This window comes from Archocentrus centrarchus, chromosome 4 (genome assembly GCF_007364275.1).
Source record: "Archocentrus centrarchus isolate MPI-CPG fArcCen1 chromosome 4, fArcCen1, whole genome shotgun sequence".
NCBI lineage: Eukaryota > Metazoa > Chordata > Actinopteri > Cichliformes > Cichlidae > Archocentrus > Archocentrus centrarchus.
The window spans coordinates 19,568,850-19,589,576 of NC_044349.1; the positions used below are offsets into that span (position 1 = coordinate 19,568,850).

Genomic DNA, 20,727 nt, shown 5'->3' on the forward strand with positions numbered 1-20,727 from the left:
TTTTTTCACTCTGATTTCTTGTCTTTGAATTCAGCCCTCTGTAGGTTGATAACTTTGATTTCCATCAAATGATCAAATGAAAGGCATCCTTTCATTCCAAACACATTACCCAGTCCAGCTCAGTATAGATATATAGCATGATTTCTTTTCCTATTGAGTTCTGGTGGGGAGCAGCACAGTGGCGTGGTGGTTAGCACTGCTGCCTCACAGTTAGAATAACATCTAGAAGGCCTGGGTTCGAGTCCGCCTTGGCCCAGGCCTCCCTCTCTCTGTGTGGAGTTTGCATGTTCTCCACATGTCTGTGTGGGTTTTCTCTGGGTACTCTGGTTTCCTCCCACAGTCCAAAGACATGTACTTACTGGGGTTAGGTTAATTGGCTACTCTAAATTGCCCATAGATATGAATGTGAGTGTTGGCCCTGCGACAGGCTGGCAACCTGTACAGGGTGTACCCTGCCTCTTGCCCTATGTCAGCTGGGATAGGCTCCTGCGACCTTGAACAGGATAAGAGGATGGATGGATGGAGTTCTGTTGTGTTTTCAAAGTGTTCCTTTAATCTTTTTTTTAGTTTAACAGCCATTTGGATAAAGACTATAGACTGTATTCCCCAACCTTTCTGAACCATGCATAGTTATATCCCTAAAGGATCTCTTGCTGTCTAAATGAAGCACTGAGAAACGTTATGTTAAAGTGACCTATGCCTGAATGAGAATTAATAAAAAAAAGATCCCACTCTCTCCTTTCCCAGGGCTCCCTAAAGCCCCTACTTAAATGCCAATGGAAACCTGTCAGTCTAAGGACAGCTGTTTCTCAGCATTAGGGCAAGAGCATCCTTGGTAACGATTCTGTAATTATGGTTATTGCTAAACAAGGTTTTAAAGACAACCCTATACGATCCCCAGCACAGCTGCTCTGCCCTAAACTATCAGTCAGCTTCTAACAAGGGTGGCTTGTCTGGCACGTATTTTCTGGTTATCAGTAAACGTGACTCATTGCTGTTGTTAGATCAGCCTGGCTTTGCACAGATTTAACTTTCCTTCTTCTGGACATGTGTATGTTTCCCAAATCCTGCCAGGCCTTCCACAGAAACACGTGCTTGTATTGTTCACTGGCAAACAGGAGATTCCAGGAAGAGTCGTTTAAAAAATTACAGACGGCCGTCTGTGTGGATACAACAGTCATCACAGACATGTGGATTACATGAAGAAAGTCACAAATGTGTTGCTAATTTATGTAAACCTCTGCATTCCACAGGCAAGACATGAAGCATAAAAATGCTATCTATAACCCTAGAAACCAGGGTGCTAGAATTAGGTTGTATAATTAAGGCGGAGGAAATTGGCATTTAAAAATGGAATTCCATGGAGCTGCAATTTGTTTCCAACTGCACTGAATTATCCTGTTAAACAGTGGACTCTCGCCAAAAGCTGAATTTGGGAGTTAGCACATTTGGGAAGACAACATCTACACAAAGAGTGTTTGTCTGCTCTTGGCATGACTTGAGCCCTGCTAATGTGAAAACCGTTTAAAACTTCATAATTTGTTCAACACATTTAAGGAAGTCAAAACAAAACAAAGCCTGACAACCATTCACATTCACACCAAAGGTCATTTTAGAATCACAAATTAACCTAACATGCATGTCTTTGGACTGTGAGGTAAAGCTAGTACCAGTGAACTGAGAACATGCAAACTCCATCCATAAAGTTCCCAGCCTAGGACCTCCCTGCATTGCTAACCACTGCACCGCGAAGCTGCCCCGTTCTTTATCAGTCGTTTATAAATTTAGATGATAACAATTCATGATCCATTTTTATAAAGTCTCGGTATAGAAGAGAAGCAAGCAGAAAAGATATGGGAACCCCTTGGTTAGCGGGATTTTAATTTCCAGTCAGAAGAGATGGAAACAAATTACAAAATAACTTGACCACTATGGTAGCATGGGCTTTACTTTATCTTAGCTCATAAAGTTGTTTGACCTTTGACATTGATTATTGCAGCCACAGAGGCCACAGGGATCTTCTTTCACAGTGATACACTCAACCATTTTAACAAGTTTCCCATCAGCTAATCATAAGGCTGTGAAGCTGCCTCCCAATAAACTGATCACACAGTATCTCTGCAGTTTGCTTTCCTTGTTCGCCATCTGTAAGCCCAGCTAGGGAGATGTGTGAGTGGGAGTGTGACAATAGGTTAGGTCCAGCTTTGCTAAGCTCTCACACTAATTTATCACGTCACTTCCATGCCCCTAAGGAGCATGACTTCATAGCTCTTGCCAAAGCACAGATTTTACTACACATCTGTGTATAGCCTGCCAGACAGGTCAAAGGGAGTTTTTCTTCACCCCACCATATATGCCCTTCTCCTAAGGGCCATCGGTCCTTATGGCAGGAACAGATCCTGTTTTACACCTCTGGGCCACAGCCAAATGACGCTCACTGTGTGTGTGTGTGTGTGTGTGTGTGTGGGTGTGTGTGTGTGTGTGTGTGTGTGTGTGTGTGTGCACTTTTCTATCTGTTTAGGTTTAAGTTAAGAGTGTATCTCTCTTGCTGTGTGTACAGTTAAGTGTGAGTGGAAATGTGTGTCTTAGTGGGCTTAATGGAATGTGAGTATGTGTAAAGGGTCTGGCAGGGGCCAGGCGTGACTGATGAGCTGACTTTGGCCTACTAAAGCAATGAAGCTGAACACATTGCATGCTACTTCATACACACATTGACATAACTTTCATGCTCCCAAAGTGGTGTTTAACAACAATGTTTTCAGCGTGTCTCACACATATTAACTTTATACTGAAACCCCGCGCACTGTGCAGTAATCTCTTAAGGACAAACATGATTTCACACACTGTATGTGAAGTAAAACACTTCACTCTACTCCAAGCACACACACACACAGACACACATCCTGAGTGGTCTGTAACTAAGCCCAGTAGACTGAGCTGGGGCAGCCAGACTCTCTACTTTAATCCTGACAAACTCTGTGACCTTAAGACTGTGTCTCAAGCTCCATACACTACTATTACACCAGCTTGAGTGCTATTCTGGCTCATATAAAAGAAAGGTTGGATAGGTACTTTTGGCAGTTAAAGAAATTGGAGCTGAACTTGCTCTGTGTGATAGAAAACAGTTCATCAGTAGTTTGAAGCGGGATCACACAGTGGAGTGAAGTAAAGCTTATAGCCATTCAGAAGACTAAAGGAAATACACTATTTCTACACTTTTCCTTATAAAAGTAATAGCTGATTATTTTATTTGTGCTAGCGAGGAAACAGATGATAAATGGACCAAATGTGCTCCAGCAAAAGGCTTGAATTTGGATCCTGAACTAAAGAAAAAGAAAGCATCTCATGTTTAGGACTTTTTTAATACTGTTCTTGACTTTAAAAGGGCTTTAGTTGATATATTAGGGTTGTTTGCCTTAAGATGCAATATTTCCTATGTTTTGTCAACATGTCATTTCAGGATTTTACAAGCCTTGTGTGCTTGATTATTTCCAGGAACAGCTAAGAATTTACTGCTTCTGAATAATTAGAGATGCTGGTAGGCACCTTTGTTATCTTCTGACAGAGGGAGGATAACTTGTTTCAGATTTACGTGAAGCTAATGTCCCTTTACATGATGGATATACTGAATGGTATTAACTGACTAATCTAACTCTTGGCCAAAGAGCTCACCAGCTACTTCATTAGATATACTTGTTCAGCTTTTCAATAACACAAATATCTAAGCAGCAAATTGCATGGCACCAACTCAATTCAGTACAATTAGGTATGTAGACTTGGTCAAGACAACCTGCTGAAGTTCAAACTGAGAATCCGATTGGGGAAGAAATGTTACTTTAAGTGACTTTGAACGTGGCATAGATGTTGGTGTCAGACGGGCTGGTCTGAGTAGTTCAGAAACTGCTGATCTGCACATAACCATCTCTAAAGTTTACAGAGAATGATCTGAAAACAGAAAATATCCAGAGAGCAGCAGTTCTCTGGGAGAAAATACCTTGTTGATGCCAGAGGTCAGAGGAGAATGGCCAGTCTGCTTTGAGCTGATAGGAAGGCAACAATAACTCAAAAAAAAACACTCAACAGGGTGTCAGCTAAGAACAGGACACTGAGGCTACATTTCACAAAAGCTCCCCAAAACTGGACAACAGAAGATGGAAAAAATGTTGCCTGGTCTGATGAGTCTCGATGTCTGACGGTAGGGTCAGAATGTGGTGTAAACAACATGAAAGCATGGATCCATCCTGCCTCATATTGTCCTGGCTAATGGTGGTGGTGTAATGGTGTGGGGATTTTTTTTGTAGCACTTTTTAGCACCAACTGAGCATCATTTAAAAGCCACAGCCTATTTGAGTATCATTGCTGACCATGTCCATGCCTTTATGACCACAGTGTACCAACCTTCTGGTGTATCCTTCCACCAGGATAACACGCACTGTCAAAAAGCTCATACTGAAACAAAAGCTCAATTTAGAAACTGGAACGCTAGAGATTTCCTTAAAAATGCATCTCAATGAATCAATCATCAAAATGATTCATCTAGACATCTATAATCATCATAACTGTTTTAGGTGTAGTAAGGTGTTAAAAGCATCTTGCACATGAGACAGAATCCCGAACTGACTTCTGTGTAAACACTCAAGTAGATAATTCCCTACTCTAAAATGTACTGCCACCCAGTGATGGAGCTTGATGAGTTGAGTTACTGTGTGTGTGTGTGTGTGTGTGTGTGTGTGGGGGGGGGGGGGGGGGGGGGGGGGGATAAGTGTCAATACTGACCTCCTGCTCCACAGCTAGGGGAAAGCTGACCATTTGAGCAGGTACACATGTTGGGTCTGGAACAGAAGCCATCACCACAAGAATTCCTGCAAATCGCTGGAGAGACAAATGAAGAAGAAGGAGAGGAAAGGAAAGTTGATTTAATTTCTCTGTTTTTCATGCTTTCAACCATACATAATAACATAAACCAAATCATCCTATGCCTATTTGCAGTCTTCCCCACTGAGATTTGTGGTATTATATGAAAAAGGAATAAAGGAACTCACGGACAATACACTGGTTTCCTCCCGGCAGAGTCTTCCAGCCTGGACAGCAGTACGAATGGAAGCGAGAGCCACACACATTGGGTCTGACAGAAAAAAGAAAGAACAAACAACCTCACTACTCACCCAGATCTCCCAACATATTTCAGTAAATCCCTAAACAAATACACACATTACTTTCTGAGTATCCCAAGATCTTCTTGGTCTCTCCTTTCAGAAAAAAACAAAACAAACTTTGATACAAAGCATCCTTAAGTGATGGAGAGCGGTGTTCTCAGAGATGGTAGGAGGGAAGGAAATGCATGTTTTGTTTTCTTTCAATGCTCACTTCTAAGCTTGGAAAGACTGGATGTGTAAAGCTCTCCTTTCTTTCAAACCCCATGACCGGCCGCCCTGTGCTGCTCTCAGTCATCTCTGATCCTTACTGGTAGAGAGCAAACTTTGACCCTCTCTGACAGATGTAACACTCATCACAGCTTATGGACCGCTTGTCTGGCCTTAAAGGTTAGCCACAAAGTTTTCCTCTGAGGAAATGGCTAAACCACATCTAGAATCGACTTGGTCTGCTTACACACTCAAAAACGCACACATAAACATGCCGTAGGACTGAGGTCTGTGACTGTTTTACAAGCTAACGAGAGGAACGCTACAGTCTTGGTCATCCATGAATAATAACACCTCTTTATATAGTTAAAGAAAGAGGAACTATCCAAACATGCATCAATCGTAAAAGATTCATGAACAGTAAGAAAGTGAGCGCGTGACAGCATGTGGACTCAAGTCAGCGTTGCATACAGTTGTTTCACAAACTGAAAGGGTTCCAACTGTATGGCTGCAATAATGATATCCTTAGTGACCTTCCAGAGTGTATAATGATGAGTATTTGTGGTCATCCAGGTTGGTGTTTTGCCGATGGCATGACTAAGAACCGAGGGACCGCAGTTGTGATAGGTTGGAATAAAGCCTGATCCAGAGGCTCATAGTAAAATAATTTGCCACAGGGATTACATCTCGTTAGCCCAGACAATTTTCTGCCCCCAGGATGTAATTTATAGTGTTGTGGGTGCAGAAACTTTTTTTTTTTTAAGTAAATCTAGATTACCCAATGATTTTTAACAGTGAACATGGAGCAGTAAACTCAGACTCATAAAAAACTGGCAGAACTGAGATATTCTGAGTTTTGGTCCCTAAGTGACTGCTGGATACTACATTTCCCATGATGCAGCTCAGCCACATCTTTTATTAGAACTGTTCAGTATCTTTTAAATTCCAGTTTTAAAGAACTCAAAACAATAATTTACATTGTCTATTTGTAACAACAGCAGCTCGAAAACAGAAATGTCTTATTAAGAAATGGTAAATGGACTGGGGTCTATACAGCGCTCTTAATAACCACTTTGTAGAACAAACCACATAAACATACACATCCTTCTTTATTCTTTGCAACTATAACAAACTCTCTCTCTCTCTCACACACACACACACACACACACACACACTGATACGTCAATACGTTAGGGTCAGTCTGGCCTTGGGACATTTCACCTTATGGGAGATTTATGGAAACAACACTCTCACATGCAGTGGGAACAGAAGTCTGTAAGCTTACCTTTGCATAAAGACTCTCCTTTGCAAGAAGTCAAGTGCCCGACTAACTTACTGTACAACTATTAGAGAAAATTGGCAATTATGCTGTTACAAATATTAATAACTTTTATGCAGTTTGACTGGTTGATGTTAGTGCAGTAAAGCAGTAAAAGTCAAGTTGATGTATTTATAGTAGCCAACCCACTGCAGTACAATAGCACAGCTTTTCCTTGGTGATGCAGTCAAACCAAGACATTAAAGATCCAGAAATAAAGTTGGAAATTAAGGTGTTCACACTGATGAACTTAAGTTTCTCCTGTGTGTTCTAGCTTACCCCTCCTCACTGGGCAGCATCTGCACTAATCCTGGTCTGTAACCAGGAAGATGACAGCTGGAGTTTGAGTCTCTGATATATGGAGAATAGAGCACACCTCCAACCACATTCCCAGATGGCACAGAGGGACAGAAAAAACAGGTGGGCAGGCAGACGAGAGATATTCGTGTAGGTAGAATAAATGGTTAGGCAAAGAATGGGGGAAAATGGGGAAAATACCAGAAAGGGGGAATTCTTTAGGGATGTTTGCAGAAATCAAATTGTGACCTTTGGTTTTACAGAGAAAGTGTGAAAAGAGAGAAAGGAATGGTGATTAGGAAGAGGAAAGCCTGGCTGGTGGGAAAGGAACAGGAGATCAGTGGGAGAAAAAGCAAACAAGTTTATGTTGAGAAGAGTGGGAAACAGGAGAAGGAGTGGGAGCGGAAAACAGAGATATGGAAACCAAGCAAAGAGCAGCATGAGCCAGACGAGGCCAGACCCTGAGTGGGGGTTGGATTTCTGGTGTAAACACACAAACCAAAGTTCAGAAATGGATACAGCGAGAATCAAAATTCCAACGTCTAATGAGCACTCATGAGCAAAATTCTTTCCTGATCCATTCCTTCACGCAGCACTGACAATTTTCCACTGACCTGAGGGCTGTCAATATAGAAAGAATTATGAGGGTATGACCCTAAGGTCAGAAGCTCTGGTTTGTTTTTCTTCCTCTTTTTCTTTCACCTTTTTCCTCCAGGTCAGTGCCTGGCCTCCTATCGCACAGAGAAGGCTTTACAATGTGAAGCAAAACCTACTGTCATAAAAAGGAGTTTAAGCCACAGGGGTTTTCCCCAATACTGAAATGTCCTACTGTTCTCAGAGCCCAATCTAAAGGAGATTAACTCTTACGTGGCCATTTTGCTGCCTTTGAAGTTGCCTCCTGGCCCGTGGTTCGCTCATTAACTGCCATTAATAATAATAAAAGGAAAATGTCTGCTACCTGAAAGGAAACTATGAGGAATGGAGGCAAAATGTTGGTAAAAGTTCAAATTTGAATGAGAAGTAAGAGTTAACTGGCTCCCAAAAAACAATAAGAACCAGTCACACTGACCCACGGTGAAATATGCAAAGGCTTTTTCACTGCTTTGAATTTTTAGTGAAGACTTAGATAAGACCAGAAACTGCAAAATAAACAAGTTATGAGGTTGTCTCCTCAGGGTCCTCTTCAGGCAGGAATCTGTGGTCAAAGGTAAGCCGACCAGTACAGAGACGCCGGTCTCCACTGACCCACAAGGACAAAAAGTTTCTTTACATAAAAACACTGACCAAAAGTTCACAGTTGTCAGGGCACCAGCTGAGGTGTCTTTGACTGTGTATGCTTGTGATTTTACTGGTCCTAGGTCAGAGGCCATCCATCTGCCTGGAGTATAACCCCACTCAGTAAAACTCTTATGTTTAACTCCCACCACAACACCTGGGCTTGTTGCTCTCCAAACGAGTCTATGAGTGGGGATGATAAAGAAATGCTGAGTTGAAAAGATTAATCAGTTAAAAGTTTGTATGATCTCTTTTTTTTAAGTCAGCTTAAACAAGCACCACAATGGTACAATATACAAAAGAGAAAGAAGGAAAAAAGCCATGCATACTCTGGTTCCCTCCTCTCTCATTCAAATATTTCAGTTCCTTAAAGTACCCATAATTTCTCAGATAGAAGAAATATGATATATGGGATGGACTGGATCTTTGTCTTTATAAAGTCACACCATCAAAGCGTTGAAAATGAGTTGAAGTGACTGGTCAAAGTGGAACCAAAGCGGGCACAGAAACAACACTAAATCAGTGAGGTTTATGAGGTGACAGCTATCTACTGTGAGTCAGAAGGACTGAAGGGAGATGAAGTTTTACAGCACAGACATTTTCTGTATTTTGTGGTTTTCTAAACAAGCCCCAGAGGGGATATTTGTTGTTATTCTGTTTAAATAAAAATAAGTGGGTTTATTTCTGGACAGAGATTTCTTGCAGTGAAGCTGAAAGTGCTTCTTGACAGGAAAAATGGTAGGTAATTTAACAAAGGTAATTGTAAAACAAACACAGCTGTGTACACAAATATGCTCATTCAGTGTCTCTTAGTCTGTGAATTTCTTACGAAGTGTGTGACACAGTGTGTACATATCAAAAGAAGGAAGGAAACTGGTGACTAACTCTTTTCACGCAGTCTGACATTAAGCAGAAACCACTTTAATCGCAGACCACATGCCAATCAGCTGTCCCAGATAATCCTGTCAGCTCACTCTTAGTCTGCACACAAAATAAGCATGAAACGCAAACATGTAAAATCCTAAAATGGAACTTAATGTGCATAAAAGAGAAAGGAAAACTCCTACCAAATATAAAGTCTACAGCTTTTACTTTGCTCCGTCCTGAAAGCACTCACACTCTTGTAGGTCTGAGGTAAAATGCTTTTTCCTTTTGATATCCAAAATCATTATTTTATTCTGTTTCAAATTAGGTACATGCCAAGGCAGTCTGTAAATAGAGGACCCCATCCAGACCATCAGTGTGGTACTGACATTATCCTGGAAAGCACCGGAGTGACTAAATGTAATTCTTTGGTTTGAGGCTGACTGTCTGCCAAGTTTGCCAGCATCCAAGGCGCCTCGTCTCAGCAGAGCTGGGTAAAGTGCTGCCAAGAGGGGCTAAGTTGAAAAGATGATCATCTGAGAAAAAAATCATGTAGCAAGATTTTTCAACTTTAACATACAAGCAGTCTTATTAAATTGTAAATATAGTGTAATATAAAGAAATTATACATTTATTTTAGTTGGCAGGTCTCACACTTTCCCTCTCCTTCTGCCAACCAGGTAGTCAATCACCGATTAAAGCAAAGCAGGTCAGACTGTGGTCTGCCGCAGACAGCCACCTGGAGTTCTGATCCGATACCGCCTTTAAGTGGACTGGTGCCAGAGTGCAGTATGCTGCAGGAGCCCATAAATCAGTCAGTCAACATCAGACCCAACACTACCAGAGACAGACCAGGGGATATGGAGCTCTAGCCAGCAAATAAACACTGCACCTCAGCCCAAGGCCAACGTAATGACCATCATTAGGCTTGCCTCCCCGCGTCACCCACACAGAGAACCTGTGAAAGCCTTACTGAGTTACTGACAGCCTACTGTGATTGGTATAACTCTCAGATGAACACACAGCAGTAAGACCCAGAGCAAATGAATTGCAGTAAAACTCAACAAACATTTGGCTCATGCTACACAAAGCCTAATAAACAGCCAAAACACTTACTCATCACAAATGAGATTTCTTCATCCTCAAGGCTTCTGTCCAGAGGTGCTCAGAGGCTCATGTGTCAATGACAAATTTTAACTGATTTCAGATGAACTGCAATCCCTTTCAGCCAGCACACCCCCCCCCACCCCCCCACCCCCCAAAAAAAAGTGTAACTGTAACTAAATTCAACACTTGGGCCTATGAGCTTTGTCCAGACTGCTGCAATACATGGGAGGCACCTTAAAGTTTCAGATTAATTTAAGTGACAGTTACCAGGAACACCAAGACACACAAAGTAATCCACAAAAAGTAATCCAATAAAAATAATCAAAAAAGATGTTTTGTTAAACGACTTTGGTTTGTGGTACTCACCGTGGCCTTTAGCCCAGCATGCAGAGCTTTTTTAGCCTAAACACACCCCAACTTCCAAAGCAAAGATGCTGTGTAATTTCATCACTTATTTACTTCAGTGCAACTATCACTGCATGAGCATTTCATTCCTAACACTGTGGTGTTTCAAAAGCTTGGCAATGTAATGGAAAAAGTCTGCAGGCTTTTGTTACTTGTTCTCATGAAACCACATACTATTTGATGGAAATAGTGTGCTATTGTGCAAAGGTCTCCTGATTTCTTGACTCTCTCCCCTGGCCTGTCAGATTAACTGTGAATGGGATTTATTGTTAAGTATCAATCATGTGCTTTGAGCTAGTCTGTGGTTAAATTTGTGTCAGACAGGATAACTCTGTCATAGAGTTGTTGAAGGAGTAGTGTACGAGCTCAAACTTTGGTGTATCTGTTTTAAAATATATCATGGAAAAATGCATTTGATATTAAGCAAAGTGAGCGACAGGGCAGCCCAAACTATTTCTATTACAGAACAGGACATGTTTTTAGAGAAACCACCAGTTCTGCGACTCTGTCCTACACTTCTAATAAGCCACAACTCAAAATAATTCAAAATGTTCAGCTCCACTCTCTTATTTTTCCTGTTACTCATGTGCTCTTTGTCTTTCATTCAAGTCCCATTTTATTCGTTCAGCTGCTTTGTCACCTACAGCAGTGAAACAAATGCCCTTTTCATACCCCCCCCCCCCCCCCCCCCCCCCTTTTGGGTGATACGAATACCTCATTTCCTGTGACTTGGCACTGGGGGAACCATAAGCTGGGACAGATGGGAGACTGATTGGAATAACTGATGCAGACACTGAAACTGGCTCCAACAAAACACTCTTTGTTTTTCAAGAAGAGGCAAAATATACAATGAAAACTCTTTGATGCACTGACATATATATTCCACGCCCTGATTCATGGTGTTTAGGTAACAAAGTGAAAGACTGCAGGAGAGACATGAGACAGAAGAGGGAGGTGAGGGCTTGCAGCCGGTGACATGTGATCCCTGCAGTTCATTTCATTGGATGCTCCCCACACAGACAAACAAGCAACACTTTTAAAAACATGCACATGCATACCTTCATGTGTAGACTACTGCATAAACGTCTTGAGCCACCCCTCATTTCTTTATATTTTGCTAGGAAGATGGGAAATAGGTCCAGCAATTTATTGAAATGTGCAAACACACATGGAAATACAGTAAAATAAGGCAAAACAGAGTTTGTACAATTCTAATGAGCTTGAATGTCAATATTTGGTGTGACCACTTTTACACTTCAACACAACCTGTGTTCCTGTGTGCAAGCTTCAGGAATAGTTCTCCAGGCTTCTTGAAGTACATTCGAAGCTCTTCAAGATAATCCAGAGGTGGGAAGTAACAAAGTACAGATACTTTGTTACTGTACTTAAGTAGATTTTTCAGGTATCTGTACTTTACTTGAGTATTTATTTTTCTGACTACTTTTTACTTTTACTCTCTACATTTTTCCACAAACATCTGTACTTTCTCCTTCTTAAATTTTCAAACAGACTCGTTACTTTTGGTTTAACACGTCTGAGAAAAATTTGCGTTTCTGGTCAGTGTGCCTTCAAACGATCTGAGCCTAAACGGAGGAATAATATCATATAAGAGACAATCATACTGGCGTATCCTCCATCACCGGGGCTTATCGCATACAAAGGGATTAAAGAGGCAAAACCATATAATTAATTTATAACACTATAATCAGGGCTAACAGGGGGCCAGACCTAGGGCCGATTTCCGCAAGTTGTGCTCAAGGTACTTCACCATTTAGCTACTAGCTAGCACTACTGAAGAGGAGCGAGCATAAAGAGAGTAACGTGTGGCAGGTAATTTTAAATGCAACATTTCTAAATGCTCAACAAATATCATCACAAAAGGTGTCCGCAGTCTGTCACACAGTCTGCCTCCTAGCCAAAAGAACAGCTGCTGTATTTTCAGGGAGAGAAAAGAATGAGCGATAGCTTCACTCAGATAGAGAAAGATGTAAGAAAGAGGAAAGGAGAGGAAGAAGAGAGTAGCAGCAGCAGCAGCAGGTCAGCTGATCACAGCCTGCACACCAACATCATTTACTGGAGCTCACAATAGAAAGTTGTGATTCTTCTCCCCATGCAGAGTCACAACAATTGATCTTAGGGTTCCTCCACCTTCTGAATCCCACTGTAACCCCTGAGTATAGTTGTTTTTGTGTTTAGGTGTGGAGGCACAGTCACCCTCTACAGTACAGGACACAGAGAATAGAGCTGTGTTTAAATTCCCTTTCACAGTTTGTGTCCTACATAACAGATTCAAGATGAGTACATTCATTAGAATTAAAATTTAGATTGGAATAACATTCTCATGTATTCTCATGTAATATTATTTTAAATCATTACAATAATATATAATGTGCTTCAATTAGCTTTACACAAAAATAGTTTAGAAACGTCCTCCAAAGAACTGCTTTTACTTTCTTACTTTAAGTACATTTACTTAAGTAAAGAAGTTAAACCTGTACTTCAACTTTTACCAGAGTAGTTTTTAACACAAGTACTTGTATTTCTACTTACGTACAGAATGTCAGTACTTTTGCCACCTCTGAGATAATCCCACACTGGTTCAGAGTTGAGGTCTAGGCTCTGGGGAGGCCAGTCCATGACTTGTAGTGTTCCATTGTGTGTTTTTCTATCCAGGTATGCTTTTACTGCATTGGCAGTGGCATTCTTCAGCCTTTTCTTCTTGTTTCCCTTCCTTAAGAATGGCTGCTTGTCAGCCATTCTTCCACTGAGACCATTTCTGATGAGGCTTCAGTGAACAGTAGATGGAGCAAATGAAGAGCCAGATGCATCTCTCAGGTCCTATGTCAGGTTTTTGCTGAATTTTTTTACCGAGTTCTTAAGGACATGATACTCAGATACTGTTCATGTGCTGTAAATAGTTGCTAGGTGTGCCATTTCTTGTCCAGTTTCCTCAAAATCTTTAAGGACACACTGCACACTATGCCAAGATATGCCAAGTTTTTGGCTAATAGCTCTTGGTTATCATTCAGTTGGTGCAAAAATACTATTTTATGCCTGTCAAACTGGGTTATCTTTGGCGTGTTTCAAAGATTGACCTAAAGAAATGGGAACAAATGACGTGTTTTTGTGAAAGACTGCTGGTAACAAAGTGCCTAAAGACACAATCTAAAATTGGTTCTTTGCTAAGCCGTCTGTTATGTGTAGGTTCATCCCTTGAGTTAGGTGACCTTTTTATGCTTGAATGCTTCAAAGGTTAGTGTTAAGTGGTTTAACAATGAAAAATACATTCCTCTGAAAATGGTCAAGTACCGGGACTGAAAATGAGTTAAAAAGGAGCCAATGTCCAGAGCAAAACTTTGAAAGACCTTCAGCAAGCCTGGAGAACTACTGCTCAAGACTGCTTAAAAAAAAAACAAAAAAAAAACAAATACAAGAATGTCTGGCTCGCTGAAAGCAATATAGAAAGAAAGGAGAGGTGGCTCAAGATTGTTGCACAGTACCTCCCAACACACGTGAATTTCTCTACTGAATACCTCAACTTACAAAAAGCCAAGGCCTGTAATCTCCCTAGCATTCCTGAACAACTTTGTATAGCTTAACTGGTACATTTGGAGATTTTTGGGTCATGAGTTTCACTCATCGTGCCCTCATGATATATATAAAGCTGTGTTTTCCTCTCTTTCCCATGAAAAATGACCATATGCTTTACAAAAAACACCGGGAGATTTTATTCTGGCAAGTGGTCCGTTAATGTCAAATGTCCTGTTTTTGACAAAACATTGTTGTAGTATTCAGCAGCATAATTTAGTATAAGTGCTTGGCCTCAGTCCAGAAAGCACAGCAGTTGAAATAGAGCTGCCAGGAAAGCGGACACGGAAAATAAATTTTAATTTTAATCCTTCTCCAGATCCATTTACAAATGTTTAAGCGAAACATAACTTAATGAACTTTTGGTTTCAGCAGTTTTCAAATAAAAGCCTTCAGTGTGATCTAAATAAAACCACCAAACTGTATTAGGTTTGTGGTTTATTTGTGATTGGCCACACAGATTCTCACCCTCTCAATGTCTCTTGGCCGCGGCGTCGAACCCGCTGCACCTCCCTCTGGTCCACGCTGCTGGTGAGGCGGCTAGCTTGGTATGGTCCATTCCCAGTTTGACTGCAAGCCACATGAACCGCCCCAAGGCACATCACCACCCATCCCAGCAGCACCTGAGCCAGCTTCCCTGATCCCATTGGTCGGCTATACCTCCAACTGACTCCCCTCTGTGCTACTGCTCACTCCGTGACTGTTCAACTTATGGACCCAGACTGAGCAGCAGGATCTAGACCTGGATCCAGACCAAATCCTGGTGTGCACTCCACAGTAAGGGCTAGACAGAGAAAGAAAACATATTGAAGTTGAGACAAGTAAAACACAGACGTTCATCTAACAAACCTTTTCCATCAGATGTACTCCACAACCCTCTCAGAGGGGCTCATTAACCCTTTTACCAGCATCACCCATGTTCAAAAATAAACTAGATGTTTATATCATAGAAAAGTTAATGTTACACAGAATCAAATCACCAGTGCAGTTCCAATAGCAGTTTCAATTATTTAAAATTTTGGTTAACTGTTTCATCTGTTTCTCTATTACTTTTAATACGTTTGCTCGACTCAAATTAAGTTTGCATCCACCAGGTCCCCATTTTGGTTACCACTAAAAAGGTGTTACCTTTCAAATTAGATCCCGTGCATGCTATCTGGGTATTTAAAAAACAAAAACAAAATCACACAGTGGTTTGTGACCTGGTGGATATTAACAAAATAGCTAGCTTGTATTAACCACTATTAGGTTACATTTCATGTGTTTTTAACACATTTTAACTTTTAATCAACTTCTTTCAACTTTTTCAGCTTTTGTCCATCAAATTTAACAAGCTAACCATTTCAAATGGAGGTAGCGTGGTTTAGCTACAGTCCCCTACTTGAACTGCACAAAGCCAGGATTTTACTCGCTTGTGGATGTGCACACAGACAGCTGTGGACAGCTGGGACAGTAGATTAATGCTTCTGTATTAAGGCTACAATGTGGGTACACTGTCATAAGCAAACCCCTCGTAAACTCTAGGCTGTAACCTGACATACTCCGCCCTACAAATGTAACTACACAGCACGAGTATGCAGCCCTCACAGGTATAAAAGCTGCCAGTGGCATCAGCCGCTTGTGCACGCTACGTCATAGGTGTACATAGATACAGCTTAGAAGTATAAATTAGCCGTCAGTAGTTGTTTTATATTATACCTATTTTTTTTTTCAAGTTTCTGGTATAGTTAAACCTAATTTAGACTTATGTGTTGAATCTACGTACAGCCAACATCATAACCCACAAAAGCAGGCAATGCTGTTGTGAACACTTATTATACCTGTGTGGCTACTTTGACACAAAGTGTAGATACATCGATTGTGGTGCAGAGTTTCAGAATGGTTTGTGGTTGTGATGTAACTACATCTTAGATCTACTGTTAATGCTACTGCAATGCACTAACCGCATCCAGATTCACCCTTTGATGACAAAATATGTCACTTGGACAAAAGCAGAACCTTGCATAACTGTGGATAAGGAAAGCATGTAGGCATTTCATTAGTTTGAGGCTACTCTGCCTGCTTGATAGCTGCATTTCATGCACTCTTAATTTGTGATGTTACAATAGGGTTTCGATATCTTTGAAACTGCACAGCCATCCTCTGGAGTATAATGTGCCTGGAAATTGTTCGTCTAGCAGATGAAATAAATTATACCCAAATTAAATCACCCATCATAGATTTCTGAACACTGCGAAGAGAACACCATGCACTCCAATGTAAAACACTTTGCAATTTAATCAACCACTGATTAGATTTTCTTTCCTTTTTTTTGTGATGCTCGGTTGTTACAGTAAGAAAATAGAAAACACATGATTTGAGGGCTGAACAGAAAAAAAGCACGCAAGGAAAGAAGAAGAAACGCTTAAATCCTGACTTCTAGCAATCTGTTTTCACTATATTGCACTTCAAAGCTGTCTCCTAAGAGGTTTATCACTCAACAGACACCAAAAACTGCAAAAACTGACTACAGACTGCAGGGAGAGAGGTCATAAACTGATTAGAGAAACATGCTCCGTGTCAAACAAATCAGCGAGGTTGTTAACTGACATTTTAAAATGATAAAGATTTTGCTAATTTAAAAATAAAGAAGTTGCTAGAAATGGGGGTATTTAGAAAGGAAGGTTTTTTCCTTGTGAGGCACTGCACTATGAAGAAGTTTCTACACTTCTGTCCCTAAAGGGAGGGAAGTAAGGAAAAAAATAGAAATGTGTGTCATTTACACAGATTATCTTTAACTTTATCTAAGTTTTATTTTTGGAAACATGCCTCTAAGAACTACTGAAGCACCTTTGCTGCGCTTTCCTTTACACACCTTCTCGCCCAAATGGCTGCCTTGGGACCAGAGGGAGCCAGAGAGGCAGACTAAAGGTATGCTGGTAGAAAAGTACCGGATTTAACACCTCAGTAAGGACAGTAAATAGTCATGCATAGTATCAGAGGATCAATCGGCTCAAAAGGCTTTTCATCACAAATGCCACAACCAGAAAGAGAAGTGAGGACAAGTAATTATTAACAAATACCAATTAACCATCCATCCATTCATGCAGTGTTCATTGAGTGATTTATGGGGCATTGGTTTCTAAATTTAATTAAGTAGTTTGTGCTTATAAAGCTTTACAACTCTGTCCTAAGTGCACTAGGCTAAATTCAAATGAAAAACACCCTGATTCCAACCGCATCAGACCGCCATGAGGTTCATTTATCTATTCTTTACCTCCTTACAGACCACAGGTTTAACAGTGAACTGTGGGCCCCCAGTAATATACAACCTCAGCAAGCCCAGTGTCCAACCGCATCACATATCTGGGCTGGACAGGAAATATAAGAGAAATATGGCCCCACATCCTTGTGACTCAGATTTATTTTAATGTAAGATGAGAGATGGATGAGCAGTGAACTCAGTCAAGTATGCAGAGAAAAGACACAGGGAGAGGTATCTGGCAGAGACAGGAAGAGATGGATTTGAGGAAAAAAAAACAAATGTGAATATAATTCTCCATAATTATTCTTATAATTCATATTTTTCCGTTTCTTTAAGGCAAACAAAAATAATTGCATTCATATATGTATCTTGCACAACTACTCCGCGATGCCCTTTCTTACCTTTCCTAGTTTTGCTTTAAGTTCTAAACGATAATTTAAAAAAAAAAAATCCCTCAAACACAAAAAGTTGTGATTCCTGTTGCTTGCAGTGGTGTACGAAGGCGGGATCAAAGCCGAACAAAAGAAATGCACGATCAATTACCGAGTAGGAGCTCTGCTGAGCACCAATGCAACCGTGCCGTCAAAATAAAGCAGGTAAAGCATCCATCATGCATTATCATTTAATCATCGGACCGCTGGCGCAAATCTTGTCCTTTACGCGTCAAATATGAGGCCATTCGCTCAGAGATAAAATCACACGAATCACAGGGGGGCAATTTTACACTCTTTTGCACCCAAAGAGTTATTAATTACGTGAAATGCAGTGCTACAATTAAATAAGCCGGCCGTTAAGTCACTACAGAAAACCACAAATCATTTTTAGAGTAGGCTGTGCACAAGCGTATCTGGTTCAGTCCCCTACTCTTGAAAAGTGTAAACCAGCCATTCAAGGCATCTCCCACAAGCTTACAAAAAAAAGGCAAATAATTTTCCACGATACTTAAGCCCTGAAAAGAAATTTGCGTGCCACCACAACTTTATGAATGGAGAAAAAAAAACAGCATCAGCTCCTGCTAGCTGAAACACAACAGATGGAAAAATAGGTAAGTGCGCTTTTCATTCCGCTATACTCTCCAAGAACGCTAAGACCACATTAAAACTCAAACAAGGCGAGCAATCAAACTACAAAACGTGACTAGCTCCCCCTTTTTAGACCAAAAAACGCCGGTTTAGAAAAAAGAGAAAAACAGTGCAGCATCTGCTCTCCATCCGTTAACAATTGTTAAATTTTCCATCTACCTTTGTGCATCTTCACTTGGCAGCCATGCATATAAGGAGATAATCTCCGTGAAACAACGGGCTTCTAAACAATGGTCACTATCAGAGCCATTGATAACCAAATTGTAATGTTGTCAAGAGGTTACTAATACCTTGCAGCAGTTGGAGTGCCTTGGCGTCGAGGAGCCCCGTCAGAATTTAAGACAGGATATGTGCCCCCGAATGGAATATTGAACTATAGCCTTGTGAGAAAAAGAGAAAAGTTTGGGAATTGCCCTGTTTGGGAGAGGGGAGGGGACACAGAGTGAGGCAGACAGAGCGAGAGGGGGGTAGTAACGGACTGCAGGACAAACCCACATTCCTCAAGACTCCTAGAGTTGTTATAACAGGGGCCAAGTAGCTAAACCTCCACACTGTGGCTGACATAGCTCCACTATCATCACTCTGCACAAAACTCCCCTTCAGGCTAACCAAGTGATGAGATAAGAGTCCCTCAAAGAAAATGATCTTTGATGCAGAACGGAGCCAAACATCAGGCTGTGGAAGAAGAGCCAAAACTGGCAAATGGTTCTAAGGATGTTATTGTTCATGATTAGAGCTTTAAAGAATACTGAGAATAGTAGTTGTAGATGTTCTATGATTTTTTTATTTTTATTTTTAGAACTTAAATATAAATTTCACAACCTCACATGTGGCTCTGATCACAAAGAATTTATTTTTTTCTTTTACAGCAAATCATAAAGAACATGTTGTCACAGCATGTCAAATTTACACTTGCTATTCAAGCAGTCTGGCTATTTACTGCCTCAGCCCACTGGTGCTTGTGACTGACACATCCTTGTGCTTTACTGCCAAAAGTGCTGATGAGAAGTTAGCCTTCAGGGAGTCCATGTGGGTGTTACATTGGTTAGGACAGCTGAGGAGTCCTCAAATGTTGTTACCTACAGAGCTTAATTCACCACTTAACAAAACTGGTTCAGAGTAGCTCTGCAAAGGAGGCTTTTCTGGCTAAAAAAAAAAAAAAAAAAACTAAGACAATGAGCTGGTGTAGTGTGCTCTTGGTGCAAATGTATGGTTATAGCTCCAAACCCTACAGTTGCAGTGTGCAATCTCTTGGAAAGTGGGCTTTTGTGGGGTTTAATAGAGTTGTGTTAAGAACAAAAACATCCAAAGAATTTAAAAATAGAATTGCTGAAGTGTTTAACACCTGTATCAAAAGTCCCATGGTGCATTACACAATGAGATAGGACATTTTAAATAAATGCATTCATAACTGACAGTAGTCAGGTGCATTTTCATGGCTGATACACAGCTAAGGGGAAAGATGGAGCTGCACTTGTGCCGTCCGTGAGCTTGGGGCCAGTGTCTAACAACATCTGTATCTTTAAGACTGGCTGCATGTGCAGAGATGATAAAGTAAGCAAGGTTTACTTGAGCGCTTAAAAAGAAGGAAGCTGGACTTCTTAAGGTTTGTGAAGACGTTCAACCTCTCATCCATGAGGTGAAACATCATCAGACAACAGGTTTGCGAGGATGTTTCACCTCTTGGATGAGAGGAGAAATGTTTTAACAAATCTAAAGATGTCCAGTTGCCTACTTTTTAAGCACTCTCATGTCCCAGATGACTGAGAACCTACACAGACATAAGGAAGACTTAAACTTCTGTCACATATTCATTTCTCCCAGACAGTGGCGGTCCTAGCCTGTTTGGCGCCCTGGGCGAGCATCCCGGCCAGCCCCCCCATAGCGATGGCCGCAGCGCCTACAGCACTACTCCACTTGGGGGTTAATGAGCGCCCTCTGCCTGCTGTATGGTGAATGTAGCTTTCTGCCATGGTCTGACAGGCAGGTTTTAACAGAAGGTCCCCCTACCATCACAGGCACACTCAGAATTTCTTTAAAATTTATATTTGAAAAAACATGGAAGAAACTGAAATATTACACAGCTTCTGCTTACCATTATCTTTTGCTTGTTTCTCCTCTTCTTCTTTTCTCTTTTTCCTAAACTGCCCACCTGATGGCTTTGACCTTTTCCTTTCCATCTGC

General features: G+C 41.0%; 1 protein-coding gene across 1 annotated transcript in view; it reads right to left on the bottom strand.

The window, feature by feature from the left end:
- fbn2b (fibrillin 2b) overlaps nucleotides 1–18,933 on the bottom strand; it is an 81,796-nt gene extending 62,863 nt beyond the window's left edge. Inside the window, exons 1-4 of the mRNA XM_030727539.1 lie at nucleotides 18,834–18,933; nucleotides 14,686–15,001; nucleotides 5,043–5,125; nucleotides 4,777–4,872 (exon numbers count right to left, since the gene is read on the bottom strand). Coding sequence (XP_030583399.1) covers nucleotides 4,777–4,872; nucleotides 5,043–5,125; nucleotides 14,686–14,864 — 358 coding nt within the window. The 5' untranslated portion in view covers nucleotides 14,865–15,001; nucleotides 18,834–18,933. The remainder of the gene's footprint in view (nucleotides 1–4,776; nucleotides 4,873–5,042; nucleotides 5,126–14,685; nucleotides 15,002–18,833) is intronic.
- Between the last annotated feature and the right edge of the window lie 1,794 nt (nucleotides 18,934–20,727).